This window comes from Cylas formicarius, unplaced genomic scaffold (genome assembly GCF_029955315.1).
Source record: "Cylas formicarius isolate icCylForm1 unplaced genomic scaffold, icCylForm1.1 PGA_scaffold_5__7_contigs__length_24384050, whole genome shotgun sequence".
NCBI lineage: Eukaryota > Metazoa > Arthropoda > Insecta > Coleoptera > Brentidae > Cylas > Cylas formicarius.
Window position 1 is genome coordinate 23,063,750 of NW_026844341.1, and position 14,652 is coordinate 23,078,401.

The 14,652-nt window shown below is 37.9% G+C and overlaps 1 protein-coding gene across 1 annotated transcript; it reads left to right on the plus strand.

The window, feature by feature from the left end:
- Positions 1 to 1,177: 1,177 nt before the first annotated feature.
- Positions 1,178 to 14,645, plus strand: LOC132702063 (beta-1,4-glucuronyltransferase 1-like). Its single transcript, XM_060670474.1, has 4 exons — positions 1,178 to 1,501; positions 8,422 to 8,611; positions 11,339 to 11,746; positions 11,807 to 14,645. Exons 1-4 carry the CDS (start codon positions 1,182 to 1,184, stop codon positions 12,200 to 12,202), a joined length of 1,314 nt encoding a protein of 437 aa, XP_060526457.1. The 5' UTR covers positions 1,178 to 1,181; the 3' UTR covers positions 12,203 to 14,645.
- The last annotated feature ends 7 nt before the right edge of the window (positions 14,646 to 14,652 follow it).

The window sequence follows — 14,652 nt, forward strand, 5'->3', positions numbered from 1 at the left end:
ATTTTTTGTCCTAGAATTGATAGCCGAATAAAAAATAGTGGGTTCCATTTGAAAATCTTGAGATTTTGTTAATTGAATTCGCCATAACGGCACCATCTATTTGGAACAATCTGTATAAGCTGAAACACATCTGTCAAACTGATTGAGTAGTGCATCATCTCCTTAGTATGTGGTTAAATTTTGGTTGCAATGCCTGGATTAGTAGCGTAACAACACAATTTTATATGGAGCAATCAAAATATGAAAAAAAAACTCATAACCTCAATTTCTGCCAAAGTTAATGTCAAATCTTCAGGAGAATCCAGGAAACTTTTTTCGTATCTGCTATGGGTTTGCACATCGTATAGTTGATCGTTTTATTTGGTACATGGTGTACAATAAGAACAGGGCCGGGCCCAGAACCGGCCCTTCGGGCATCCTGTTTTGAATAGTTTTGGTTAGTTCAGTTTTGGTCAGTTCACATGCTTTGTTTTACATTTTGTTGATAACTTAGCTGGAAACTAATTTTATTTACCATAATTTTTCTATAACTTGATGTACCTACATTCCCAGCCACGCTAATAAGGAAGTTACTGATATTTTGTGCCCAATGCTCCTTTTTTGTAGACTCTACGAAAGTACTGTAATTGATTGTTATTTTTGTGTAGTCTAGGTGTAAACCAGGGTTGTTTTTTTATAAAGATGTTTTTATTAGTTTTTTGGGGAATAAACTCTCGACTGCCAATCTGATTTATCATTTAAGTTGAGTCTGGGATTTGTGAAAAAATTCCAATGGATCCGTGACACCTCGTGGAAGAATCTTAGCGTCCTCTGTAAATGTGGTTTATCACCTAACTCTACTAATACTAATACTAGTACTAATTTTCAACGATACATTTCTATTGAGGTGCATCGCTTACTTAAAAGTAAAATCCAGGAAAATTTGCTAACTTGTCTCCCCGGTGGGAGGCAGCTAGTGCTAGTTTCGGTTGTATTAATTTCCTCTGTGGTTCGCAATCTACCTGGCACGAACAGCACATTGTTTTTCACGGCCAAATCGTAAACGACCAAAAACCGTTTCCGAGATAATTTCGGGTTTTTATTGATAACGGGATTTGCGGCTACGACTTTATCTTGAAGCGAATAAAAAAAAAAAAAGAAAATGCGCGACACGTCTTTTTCCTGCGTCGTTCGTGTCGAATATGTGTTCACGGAGGTTACGCGACGGCTTCTATCCGTTCGCCCTGGGTTGCGCGTTCACCGTGATGGTGGTGTTGCTCACGAGTCCCGACACCACCACGTACGTCGAATACGTGATCGACTCTAACGCAACTGTCGAAAATCGCACGGTCGACGACGGGGGTTCCAAAGACCCTTTAGGGTTCCTAAAGTGCGAAACTGGACCGTCTAGGACGCACGTGGAGCAGCGGGGCGAGTTTTACGTCATTTATAATCTCGTCAAGGCAGAGAAGAGCTTCGGGTGCCTCGAGAGTATCACCCTGTCCGCCCCTGGCGATTTCAGGTGAGTCTTCGGGTTTCGCGTGTTGCACATAACAAAAAATATGAAAGAAAGTAAACCGTCAGTATCAGTATCAAATTTATGACTTTGAGCCCAAAACTAATATGTATGTTACGTGTATGTCTAAGCGTTCGTGAGCTACAGGGTGATTCTTACAAATGTGCGTTTCTAAAGACCCTTTATCACTTTTTTATTTGTAAAGATAGAGATTTTTAATAAAAACATTTTATGAAGATTTTTTAAGAGCAAATCTACTTGTTTCACCGAGTTTGTCACCAGATATAACACAAAATTACATTTTTTTTTAAACGGAATACCCCAATTTTTTCTAAAAAATTAGTTTTCTAATAAGATTTCCTGTCAAACGATGTGCCATACACCTATTTTTATTACGTAGTTAAAAAGATATCTGCAATTTTTGATAATTGCCAATTTTATTGTTTTTTTCTGGCATCTAACGTTTACGGTATGTATCTAGGTAGCCATGATCAGATAAAATCAATTGCCATGATACACAAGTGACAAAAGTGGCGTCTTCGTCAAGCTTTCAAAAAAAGTTTGAAAACTTTGAAAAGTACAACATGATAAAATGTTTAATTAAAAGTAACGAAAATCGACGGAGGTCGTTAAATCGATATTTCTAGCGATATGCGGAAAGAAGGCAACCTAGCTCAAAAATATTTTTGAGGTTAAAACGTCATCTACAAGAATACCGATCCTTCACAAAACCGCGGCCTAGGACGTATAGAAGCCTAGTCAGAGATAGAGAGTTCGAAGAACTAATGGTCCTGGGAGAAATAGAAATTAACCCAAATACTTCCTATGGAGAGGAACCCTGGAATTTTGCCAGGAAAGTTATTTGGGTGGATGAGGCAACGATTTCTAGTGACACTCGGTATAACTGCTATTACTGAAAACAGCAAAATCCCAATATTATGGTGGAACAAGCGAATCAGGGAAGGTTCAGTTTTAAGGTATGGGTAGGCATCCACAGAGGATAAATTATTGGGCTATACATGACGGTGCACCTGCTCACAATGCACGAGGTCCTATATATTGGCCCCCCAGGTCTCCAGACCTGACCCCTTGCGACTTCTTTCTGTTGCAACGCCTTGTATTTCGAAATTAGAAGTTAAAGGGCAATTTTGCTGTGTCCCCTCGTGTCGAAACCAACTTGATTTTGTATGAAAAAAACTATTAACATATTAATTTATTCCAACAAACACGGTTACAGAAACGTTTTGAGTGGTTTTAAAAAAATATATGTCCCATGCCCATATCTGACGAAAAAGTGAAAATCAAAATCAATCATTCCTCAAACCACGAGTACGCCTGCAAGTATTGACTTCGATCGAGATGTATTTTTCTCTTGTATTTTTTTGTAAAAGCTTTTCTGAGAACTCGCTCATTTGACACATGCTCGTGTTTACATTTCACATTTGGTTGTACTAATTTAGCAAAACTTTTTTGTTATATTAATATAGTGTATAGAGGCAAGAGTACAACACCCGGTGGAACACAAATTCAACAGTCAAAATCTTCGCCATAATGTAAAATGTTTAAAAAAAAGTGTATTTATTTTTACTAGAGTACTTGGCAAAATTTGTAACACATTTTTAGGTTCTTGTGAGGATTTGTTCAAAAAATTTCACACAATACAAATTTTTCAGGCCGGTGCCTTAAAAAAATAGATATCACATTATAAATTTTCTAATAGGTTTTTCTAGCATCTCATCTCTCATTTTATATAGTCCAGCATATTTTTTCTATAATTGTAAATGTATTTGCTTTTTCTAAAATATTGATATTTTATTTGTTTGGTAGCTTTAGAATTCCGCTAAAAATATTGCTACTTGCATCGATAATATAATAACAAACCTGAATGAAGACGTTTATGAGGTGGGAGTTCTTGACCCTGGCATGTCAAACCACAGAGGCCAGTTTATTAAACTTAGCATAGGTAGGGCGAATAGAATCAGAACTAAAAAAATTAGAACTATTGCCAAATCAGGTATTGTGAATATTAGGAAGTCGTTGGAGGCTGTGGATTGGAATATTTGCCTTGGTTCTAACGATGTCAACTTTATGTCTTCATTTATATTGGACAAAGTTCAAGACTTGATCAAACAAAATTTTTCTGTTAAAAACGTTCCTCATAAAAAATCACCGGCCAACTGGTTTGATAAAGATCTTGAAGCTCTTAGAAACAGAGTGTCAGCTGTTAAAACTCTCAGTAAAGTCTCACAGAACCCTCTATATACAGAAGTGTATAAATCACTGAATAGGGAATATAAACAAAAAATTCGACAAACCAAAAAAGCTGCCTTTAATGGCCTTATCGAAAAATCAACCAATAAAAACAAATCGTTAACTATGAAAGAAATTGTCTTGCGAGATGTGATAAAGAGTCTGATTTATCAGCAAACGATCTTAATAGTTATTTTAGTTCTATCTCGAGTAATATTATAAAGATCTTAACGGTGAATCACAATGTACAGAGTGCATGTGTTGAAGGGATTCTCCACTGGAGGAAACTACTACTACTACTAGGATTTTTTTGCATCCGATAACTTGTGAGGATACGTACCCAGCCATACTAAGATTAAAAAAATCTTATTCTAACGATGCTTATGATATCAATAGTGTCTTGGTGAAGGGACCACTTTATTTATCAAATGTATTGACACAGGTGTAAGGCGGGTGATATAAATGATGCTAACAACTACAGGCCGATTTCAATCGTGCCTTTGTTCGGAAAAATTTTTGAGATCTTACTAAAAGATCAGCTAACTTCTTATATTAATAAGATCGAATGTCTCTGTGCTGGTCAGTTTGGATTTAGGGGAGGGTGTTCGACGATCCAAGCAGCGTCTAAAGCTGTGAGTGGGATAGTTGAGGGCCTCGATGGGGGGTGAATTAGTTGGTTTGACCTTGTGTGATCTCCCCCGGGCCTTTGACTGTGTTTCTCACCAGCTTCTCATTAAAAAGCTATATAGATATGGTATACGAGGTCTGCCCTTAGATCTTATAGCGTCCTACTTGCAGGGCCGACAGCAGTTTGTAGAATACCAGGATGACCGTTCGTCACTTGAATCAGTAGTAAGCGGCGTGCCCCAGGGTTCCGTCCTGGGCCCGCTACTATTTACAATATATATACATGACCTTTATCATTTCATGGCCCCCAATCAGTGCGTGATGTTTGCCGACGATACATCCTTCACTACATCTGCTAAGAGTATCGAGGAGTGGTCCGTTAGGAGGACAGGGCTAATGTCTAGTTCGAAAATAATTATCTTAAATTAAATTTAGACTAGACCCAGAGTATTGTGTTTTCCTCCAATTGCTTGTTAAATAGTGGACAGTCCGTCAAGTTGCTTGGCATTAGGATCGATGATAGTCTAAATTGGAAACAACATATCTCAGACTTGAAAAATAGATTGTCCACCAACATATTTGTTCTTCGACGACGGAGGGGCCTGATGGAGCAAGGACTCTGCTTATGGTCTATTTTGCTTTGTTGCATTCGCACTTATGCTATGGCACAGTACTGTGGGGTGATTCCCCAGCTGCTGTGGAGATTTTTAGAATGCAGAAAAGGACAATCGAGTCGTTGCTAATATAGGATATAGGGACCATTGCCAACCTTATTTTAAAAAATTTAAAGTGATGCCCCTTCCTTGCATCTATATCTACTACCAGTTATTAGAGATACAAAGAACGAAGGGAAACTTTAGCGCTAATTCCGAATGCCATGCCTATCCAACTCGTTCGGGAGATCTCCTTAGACGGCCTAGGTTTAGACTGAGGAAGTCTGAGAGCAACTCGTTGAACCTGAAATTGTACGTTCCTTTTGTACGAAACATAGTCAATAAATGAATCTATCTATCTATTAGAAATTAAAGGTAAAATCGCGGTTATGGTTAGAGTAGATTTGAGACTCCGATAGAGCGACGAATTTTTCTTCCTCGAGACGTTTACGAAAACTTTGCTTTAGGATTTGCTACTATCGTTTGTTCGTTTTTATTATTTCACGTTCCATAGATAAATTTTTTCCCATAAAACCTTTAAATGCTAATATGTTAATACATTCATAGAAAATTTAAGTGTCTCTAATATTAACCGCAATTGCGAAGTTAACGATAAGGGGCAAAGCATTTAAGTTCCGCGCGCTTATCAAACCTATTATACGACTGGGTAAGCAATTTACGTTGATCACTGTAGACGCGATTACGTTAATAGAAAAACAGTCGAAAATGACGTTTGTTTTTCTGCATATTCGCTGCCTTGGATCAAACCTTAATATATCAGATAACAAATCAGGATAACAAGATAGTGACTTCTTTCCTGTTCAGTGCTAACTTATGAAACCAGGGATTAGTAGGCGGAGTGGCAAAGTAGAAACCACAACCGGCCTTCCAAATATTATTTTTAAGTCGACATAATTTAAGGTTTATCGGAAGCTCCAACAGACTTCTTCTTCTACTTCTACTTCTACTAATAGCTGATTTGTATTACATCCAAACCAGTCACTTAGATTTCTCATCCACGAGGGACGTTTTCCTATACTCCTTCCTCCATGAAGTTTCCCTTGCAGTATGTCCTAATAATATTAACTTCTTTCCCTTTTCTCATTCTTCTCGTGATTTCCTTGTTCCTTACTCTATCGGTCCATTTCTTCAGAGTCCATGCCTCCGCACTGCCATGAAATTAGTATTGTCGGTTTTCTCTTATTATGTAATCCTGCAATTTCTTTTACTTTTCTGTAGGGCTTCGCCTTTATGTTTGTTGAATACCTATTTTGCTTTTCTTTTCTCCTTGCTTTTTCTCTGCTTTCTTTTTTGTTAAAATTTTCTTGCTGGGTTCAACTAATGTTTTTTTTTATCTTCCCATTTTTAATCTCATCATTGATTTTATGTTGCAGTTTTTGACTTGTTTCACGGTCTTTCCGGTCGGAGACGTCTTCTAATCTATTGTTGGCATTAGTCTTTGTTTTTCATTTTATCAATAATCTGGCTACTAAAGGATTATGATCTGATGACACGTCTGCCGCTGGGTAGGTCTTTATCGATTTGATACCATTTTTGTATCTGTGGTTTACCAAGACATAATTAATTTGATTTCTAACTATATTTTGTTTGTTGTGGAGATTTCCAGGCGTACAGACGACGGTTTGGAAGTTTAAAGAACGTACTCGATATTATAAATTCAATCTCTGGGTAAAATTGTAACAGTCGCTCCCCTCTTTCGTTTCTCCCTCCAAGTCCATATTCTCCCACAAGTTTGTCAAATCTTAGCCAATTTTGGCGTTAAAATCTCCTAATACTAGTGTTATATCCCTTGATTTAATGGATTCTATGATATTATTACGTTCTTTGTAATATTCATCAATTTCTTCATCAGATTTGTCTGATGCAGGAGCTGTAGGATTATGTTTAGTTTGCAATGATTCGTTTGAAGCTGATATGGTTGACTTCATATCTATGTTGGCTGTCATTGCTTCCTGAGTAATAAATAGTGTTATTAGCTGTTGGTTGTTGTTCACATCTCAGACATCTTGTGTCACTGCTTATCTCTTGCTCTTCTCATATTTTTTTCATAGCCGACCAGGGGATTCTTCGCACCCTCTGATCATTTAAGATCTCCCGGGGACCGAGGGGCGTTTGTTTATAGTTTTCAGCCATGATGATTTGTACGAAGGAAAATCAGTATTATCTTTAATGGTATTGGTTCATCCGCCTTTTGAGCCGATTTCTCAGCTCAAGGACCAGAGATGGTCGTATCCCTTGACAGCTCCTCCACCCGAAGCTGTTGGCTATCGAGAGGGGAATTACTTATACTGGCGATCATTCTGTCGACAGAGCCTCCTCAGTTTCTAACAGAGTGTACCACGTGCAGGTGGGATTGTCATTTGGGCCAGAGTTAATTATGTGCTGTCACCGCACCCCTCCATCGTTAAAGTTATGCTTTTGACATCCAGAGAAAGAGAGATAATTAGATTTACCTTCAACTATGGTCTAAGCTTTTTCGTAATAAATTCAGCCATAAAACCACGTGGACAAACCGTCGCCAGATATTTTATTAATAATGATGATCAAATCGTAATGGACTAGTAAAAGTGGGATTAGCCCACTTCAAACGGCAGAGACCTTATCTTGCCTTAATCGGTCATTATTTGCTTCGCAGCGAGTAGCGGATGAAAACGATTCGATAACAACACGATCTAATGGAAAAATGATAGGGCCACCAGGTGAGCCACAGAACGATCTTGATTGACGGTAATAACATTTCCTGTAACAGGGCCGTAAAAGATAAAAATATCTTGTAACGATTATTGCCCAAACGAGTCATTAATTATACCACCTAAATGCGTTGATATGCATGAATCATGTTGTTGAGAGTGTAGGAATATTTTAATTCCACGTGACGTCAAAGAGTAGTCTCCCTTTTTTACGATGCGTTTGAGATTTCGAACAATGCTATTTAATACCTTTTTATGACTGCATTTAAATTAAGACTTGAAAAAAGTACTATTTGCTTGGTGGCTTCGAACAATGGTTCGTATAAGTCGACTTATATGCAGAATGTTTGGTGATCATTGCATTTTTTTGTAAACTGTTTGCTTAAAAAGCCTCAAGTAGTCTTTGCCAGCAGAACGTCACTCCCCGAGCTGAGATTATATGTATACGTCAGTCCTAGTGAGCTTCATTACGGATTACCAAAACATTACATTCGTTATCTAATCATTTTCCAATGTCATTCGGTCTACTAGCACAATGAATACTCAACGCCGTTAATCTTTTTATTGCGAAATTAAGAAACCAAAATTTTTGCCGCAAGTCGAGAGTCGAACACAATCGAATCATAAAAACACTTTTTGTAATGTAATAAAACAGATCCGTTGCACTTAATATATGTTGTTCCAGATTTTTGGACAACGTCGTTCCCCTGGTGGACAGGTGGCGCGGGCCCATAAGCGTGGCGCTTTATGCGCCCGGGGACGATTACTTTACCACACTCGACTCGATTTCCTACCTCAGGAACTGCGAAACTGCTTTAATTAAGGAATACGTCACATTCCACGTGTTCTTCGACACCAAATATGTCCCAAAATCGGTAAGCGACGAAACTGCTGTTCTGGTACAAAATAACGATATATATTATTTCTTCTGATTCTGATAGCAAAATCAACTGGGTGTGCGTGAGTTTGGGTGAACAAAACTAACAACACGATAAGAAAATATTTAAAAAAAATAAAACGAAATGTCCAAAATCCCAAAAATCAGGTGTCTACAGCTTTAAATTTATAATGGACAAACAGGTAGATCCTTCAAGAAACGCATTAACGAACACAAAAGACCGTTTAAAAACAATAGTGTAGATTCTAATTCTTAACACAGATTCTAATTATTAACACAGAAAAACACATATTTGACGAAAATTTTGATATATTACATACAGCCACAAAAAGTAGAAAATTAAATTTATTGGAAGCCATGCAGATTAACAAAATGAGACATTCAAATGTAATGCTTAACGATCAATTAGATTCAAATACCTCTCCTTTATTGAACTTAAATTCTCGCAACAACATTAATTAAGGTTTTATGCTCATTTTTCGCTATATATAGTAGCAGCTTATTTGTAAATTTTACATTTGACAAAGACACGGTGTTGTCGAAACAATTGTCACGTCAAAATATAGAATTTCGTGAAAATCTGAACTTTTAAGGTAAGGTTCTCCAGAATCAGACAAAATGTTTCAGTGTCATTTTCATCAGAGCTGTTTGCTTCTGCTTGCCCTTGCCACTAGTTGTTGCTTTACCCTTGTTGCAAATATTTCTTCTTACAACTCGTCCTCCTCCTCGGGGGTCAGTCCAAATAGCCGAACGGCCACGTTTGCGTGATCTTTTGGTGTTCGTCCTTTGGCCCGTCTTTGGTTGCGGAATCTTGAGGTGAAAAATATTATTTTGCCATGCCTGAGAGTCCCGGATAAATTTGTCGCATCCACCTGACTTTTTGATTTTTTGGTTTTGAACAATCAGATTTGCTTCATCACATATTTTTCTCGACGATCCAGGCAAACGCCCACGTAAATCGTTGCCAGCGTTTTTAGATCTTAATACACGTTTCAATCGTCCTTATTTGAAAAGTATCTAAAAAGAATTTTTTACAAGCAGCAACTTTGCCTGTTTCAGAATTTAACTAATACGTAAAACTCCCATTTCTACATGAACCTTTTCCGTTTCTCTGACGTCTTCTTTTTACAACACCGCGTCCCGTCGTTTCGTATAGCAAAATATATTTTCTTTCTGTTTCATTTAAAATTTTCAAGCAGTCTTTTCGGCATTGGCAATCTTCATTTTGAAAAACTTTGGCAGGAATAATTTTTCTCGATTGTGTATCGTATCTTTTCGCTGAATTCCATTTAATTTTACGAATTTTCTGAATGCAAGTACCACTTCTCTGTTCTCTGTTCTCGATTACTGCCTCTGCCTTTGTTGAAGAAAAATTAAATATTAACGTAATTTAAATTACCTTCATCACTGCTTTCGACATTTTGGGCCGCACTTTTTGACATCGTCAATAAAAAGTTGAATTAGGTCACTTCCAAAATTAGGATTTTGACTATTTTTCTCAAATGTACTAAGTATATTTCAATACCGATTTATTTTTTTGAAAGTTCGGCATAAATTATAAACGTCACAAGTGACAACTTGATAAAAGATGATAATGGACTTAAGTCACTTTCAAAATAAACGGGTCAAATATCAAAAAGACGACGACGGGATTAATGATTTTACGCCAATACTTAATTTTTGCATTAAAAATCACAATACTCGAAATATCCTCCGCACCAAAATTATACTAAAGGAACATGACGCGGAGACTAGGATATTTTACAGTAGAACTGCTTAGAGATGCAGTGAAAACTCCCTTTAGCGAATCTCTGTATAACGTAAAACTCTGTTTCTGTACTGTTAGGTCGTGAGTGACGAAGCCCGTGATGTCGACAGAAACGTCACTAACGATTGGCTGGAGAAGACGTGGCCAAAACTATCAGAAACGTACCCTGCTGACGACAAACTGGTATTTTTTACAAAATGACCCCAGTTGAAACTCTTAAATTTCAAAGCAAAAAGTGTGTGGGTGGAAAACTTTCTAAAGAACGTATAACAGTGTTAGTAGCTGCCGATATGAGTGGGAGAGAAAAAAGAAAGTTAGTCGTGATTGCAAAATCAACTAACCCACGATGTTTTAAGAACATCAAGCATTCGCCGGTCACTTACAAGGCAAACAAGTCTGCATGGATGACATCGCAAATTTTTGAAGAGAAGATACGAAATGGGATGCAGAATTAAAGGGGATTCAACACAGCTATCGTCATGGAGGACTTATAGATAGATCAGGATTTGCCTACAACAGCAGACTTGACAGAGGAAGCCATATTACAACAAGCAAGAAACGGCGAGGAAGAGCACCAAGAGGAAGAAGAAGATGAAGAAGTTGATCTGGGACCACCATCAACCACCTTTCAATCATTCAGTTAAGCTGCCAGAGAAATGTTTTATGTATCATGGGGAAGATGCCCCTCTCGAAGAAATGGTGAAAACATAAGCCACAAGTGTAGTTCTTAAATATTTATATAAAATGATTCTAAGTAGATGTTAAAATATGTATATAAAATAATGAAATATTACGTGTTGTTATTTTTCAAGTGCCTATAAAAGCAGTCCCTTCAATTTCGGTATATAGAGTTTCGACTCTATTTGTTAAAACACTAACATTGAATATATATTTCGCTAACTATGTGTTTCAAAAAGAAAACTCTCCAATTTCCAGCGACACAACGGCACCTCCCTGCTCACCGCTTACGCCGACGCGATCAACTGCTCGAGCCCCCCGCCGTGGCTCACCAAGAACGACGAGGACATGTTCAAGGTTCAGAACTCGCTGCTGTACCCCATAAACGTGGCCAGAAACGTCGCAAAACTCGCAGCCACCACGTACTTCATTTTCCCGTCCGACATCGAGCTCTACCCGACCCGCGACTTCATCCCGTTGTTCTTGGAGTTTGCCCGCGGTCACCCGCAGCTCCTCGCGGAAGATCAGAAGAACGTGTTCGTCCTGCCGATTTTCGAGGTGCTGGAAAACCAGACGGTGCCGGAGAACAAGACGCAGCTGCAGGCGATGCTCAAGAAAAAAACCGCCATCCTGTTCCATCAGACGGTTTGCGCGGTGTGCCACAGGGTACGTATGTCGGGCCGGGTTCGTTGTCGTTGGGCGAGGACGTCGACGACCACATTTCAGGTGGTCAACGGCGAACGATGGGTCAGAGCAAAGGAGACCAGAGGGCTGGGCGTGTTCACCACGGGCAAACGAACCGGCAGGTACATCGTGTGGGAACCGTTTTACGTGTGCACCCAGAAGGAACCATTGTGGGACGAGCGGCTGACGTGGGAAGGACAGGGCAACAAAATGGTACAGGCGTACACGCTGTGCCTGATGGATTACAATTTTAACGTGTTGGACAACGCGTTCCTGATTCACAAGCCAGGCGTCAAGAAGAAAAAGGTGCAAATCGTCAAATTCAAGCAGCTCGTCAAGCAATCGAACCGGTTGCTGAGGCAGATTGGGGTCGAGTTGCAAACGGTGTACGGCAACAGCAGCTCGGGCTGCAGAACCAACTGGGTCAAAGTGGAATAAGAACGGTAAAAGTTTCGTCAAGTGAACGCGGTACAGACACTACGGGAGGTTGTACTTCCCCTGCTCGGCAGGTCGTTTAACCAAAAGACGACCTAGTTTTATTTCTAAGTTGGAGGACTAGGTTAGCGTACTCAAACCTTAGTCGTTCGACTTTATCGAACTCTTTTTAGAGGAAACTCCGCGTTCTAAGGGGGACGCGCCGTTTTACAAATGTTTTCAAAGAAATTTCCAGGGCAAAACGCGATATTTAGTGTCCAATTTCGTCTATCCTGTACAGGTATCTCAATAAGTACTACACTGAAGAAAAAAAGTTAAATACAAAAAGTGTTTGACCCTAAGTATATATTTATAGAATTTTTATTTGGTGCCAGGGCAGTAACCATAATAATAATATATAATTATTCAGGTAATTTTAACAAGTCGTAACTGAAGGATCTCTCAAATATACCAGATCGGTGACGAGGAATTATGACCCCTTTAAATCTTAGATGAAGTTATTCACGTCTGTTCTGAAAGTTATTTTTTCGGAGAGGTATTCGGGATTTTTTGTCTTAATTATTTTGAAATAAAGACAACGGCGATGGATCAGGAGCTGCGTCTTCATATTCATCCAACCCGCTTCCTTGAATCTTCATCACAGTGATTAAACAAGGAGAGATCAAGAGCATAAAGCTGTTTTAAGATTTCGAGTTAGAATATGCCTTGAGCTATACAACCCTTTTAAACGGCCAATAGCCAAAGCAAAGTTTTGTATCTGGCCTCGTTGTATTTTTGTAACGGATTTCTATGAATATATTTAAATTTTCTAATCACTGGCTTGATTTTGAGTATTTTTTGTCATTACGTGGCGTACGAAATTTTTATTGGTCAAATGTCATGTAAAAATATATAATTTCGTGAAAATCTGAACTTTTAGTTCTTATTCATTTTGAAAAAAAGTCCAGATGCGTCAAGTCAAGGCTCCTCGCTGGCGGACCCAATCGAAAATGTAAAGCGTTGATTTAAACTAAGTAGTGCTGAAAAAAAATAGAAATACATTGTTGAAAATGTCCAAGCAACAATTTTATTAGTTGTTTTTTTTTTCATGGACTACCGTGGTTAGAATAAGTTTTGGAATTAGTAATAAGTTCTAATTACCTGCATTACTTGTTGATTTTATATTGAATTTAATTAATCAATTACTAAAAAAAAACTTAGATACAATAGGATATTATATAGGTGATCGTTAGATTTAAAATAAAATACACCCACACCCAATACAAGTGCTAAATACCGGGTTCTTTCAAATAAGAAAAAAGAAATTGTTTGATGCTCGTTGGCCATAAAAATAGTCAATTTTGAGTTTGTAAGCGTACAAAAACACATTTTTCCGAAACAAAAAAAATTGAAAAGTTCGTTTTTCTCTAAAACTACTCGTAATTTTGTATGCTATGTACTAACTAAAAATACTCAAAATGAAGCGAATAATTAAAAAAGATAAATTTGGTTACTGTCCTGACACAACAGAATACCCTGTATACATAAAAATACTATAAATAAAATATATACTTAGGGTTGAACACTTTTTCTATTTAACTTTTTTTTCTCAGTATCGTACTTATTGAAATAAGATAAAGCCCTTTTTGTACGACGGGGGGCAGCGGCGCAGACGAATTCTTTTATTACACTAGTTAACTTCGATACGACCACAATGTAAAAAATAAGATAAATAATCGCCATCCGAGACGCAAGATTTTATAGAAAAATATGGGCAACGTTGTTCCCGTAGTAAGTTAAACCATTTTTTTTCTCCGACTTAAATGAAATTGTAAACACTTTTAACCATTATATCTTTTCGGAAGCTTTTTTAAAAAGTTCAGAAACTGTTTCAAGACGATATTAATAAAATAGCTCTGAAGGTACTAGTTAGTTAAGCAGTATCCCGGAAAGTGATGGCGTCGGGGGACTGAGTGTTTCTGAACGTGTCGGAAATCCTACCGACTGCGCCAGTTAACTTATTCGATAGGACAACACCGTTTTTAAAAATATATTTTTTTTATTAAAAAATGAACATAGTTTGTACTCTATGGCCGACAAATATCTTACTACAATGAATGGACAACGTCAGCGAATCCTAGGCTTACGTGATGACATCGAGGTGACAGACTTCGACCGTCAAGAGATATCAGGGTTAACAAACATTCAACGTTCTCGTGGCCAGAGAATATGGTTTGTTATCATCTTCTAATTTGCCATTGCCAAAAATTTTGAGTCGCTTCTCTGTCATTATTATCGTCGGTAGTTGCGCCCGCAATGTTCCAAGAAACGGATATCTTTTTTATTGTGCTATAATCCAGGTGATAACAGAGCATTATTTCGAAACCGAAAACGTATCCTTTATTTATTCTAGTGACGTTAAGATTTTGTATATAGGTAGACGTCGAAAATATATTTATTTTGAAAGGCCGACT

What these genes read in the sequence shown, in the direction of transcription:
- LOC132702063 (XM_060670474.1), top strand. Translation starts at nt 1,182, where the DNA reads ATGTGTTCACGGAGGTTACGCGACGGCTTCTATCCGTTCGCCCTGGGT. An exon ending in TCCGCCCCTGGCGATTTCAG is followed by an intron (nt 1,502 to 8,421) that starts GTGAGTCTTCGG and finishes ATGTTGTTCCAG; the next exon opens with ATTTTTGGACAACGTCGTTC. An exon ending in TTTGCGCGGTGTGCCACAGG is followed by an intron (nt 11,747 to 11,806) that starts GTACGTATGTCG and finishes ACCACATTTCAG; the next exon opens with GTGGTCAACGGCGAACGATG.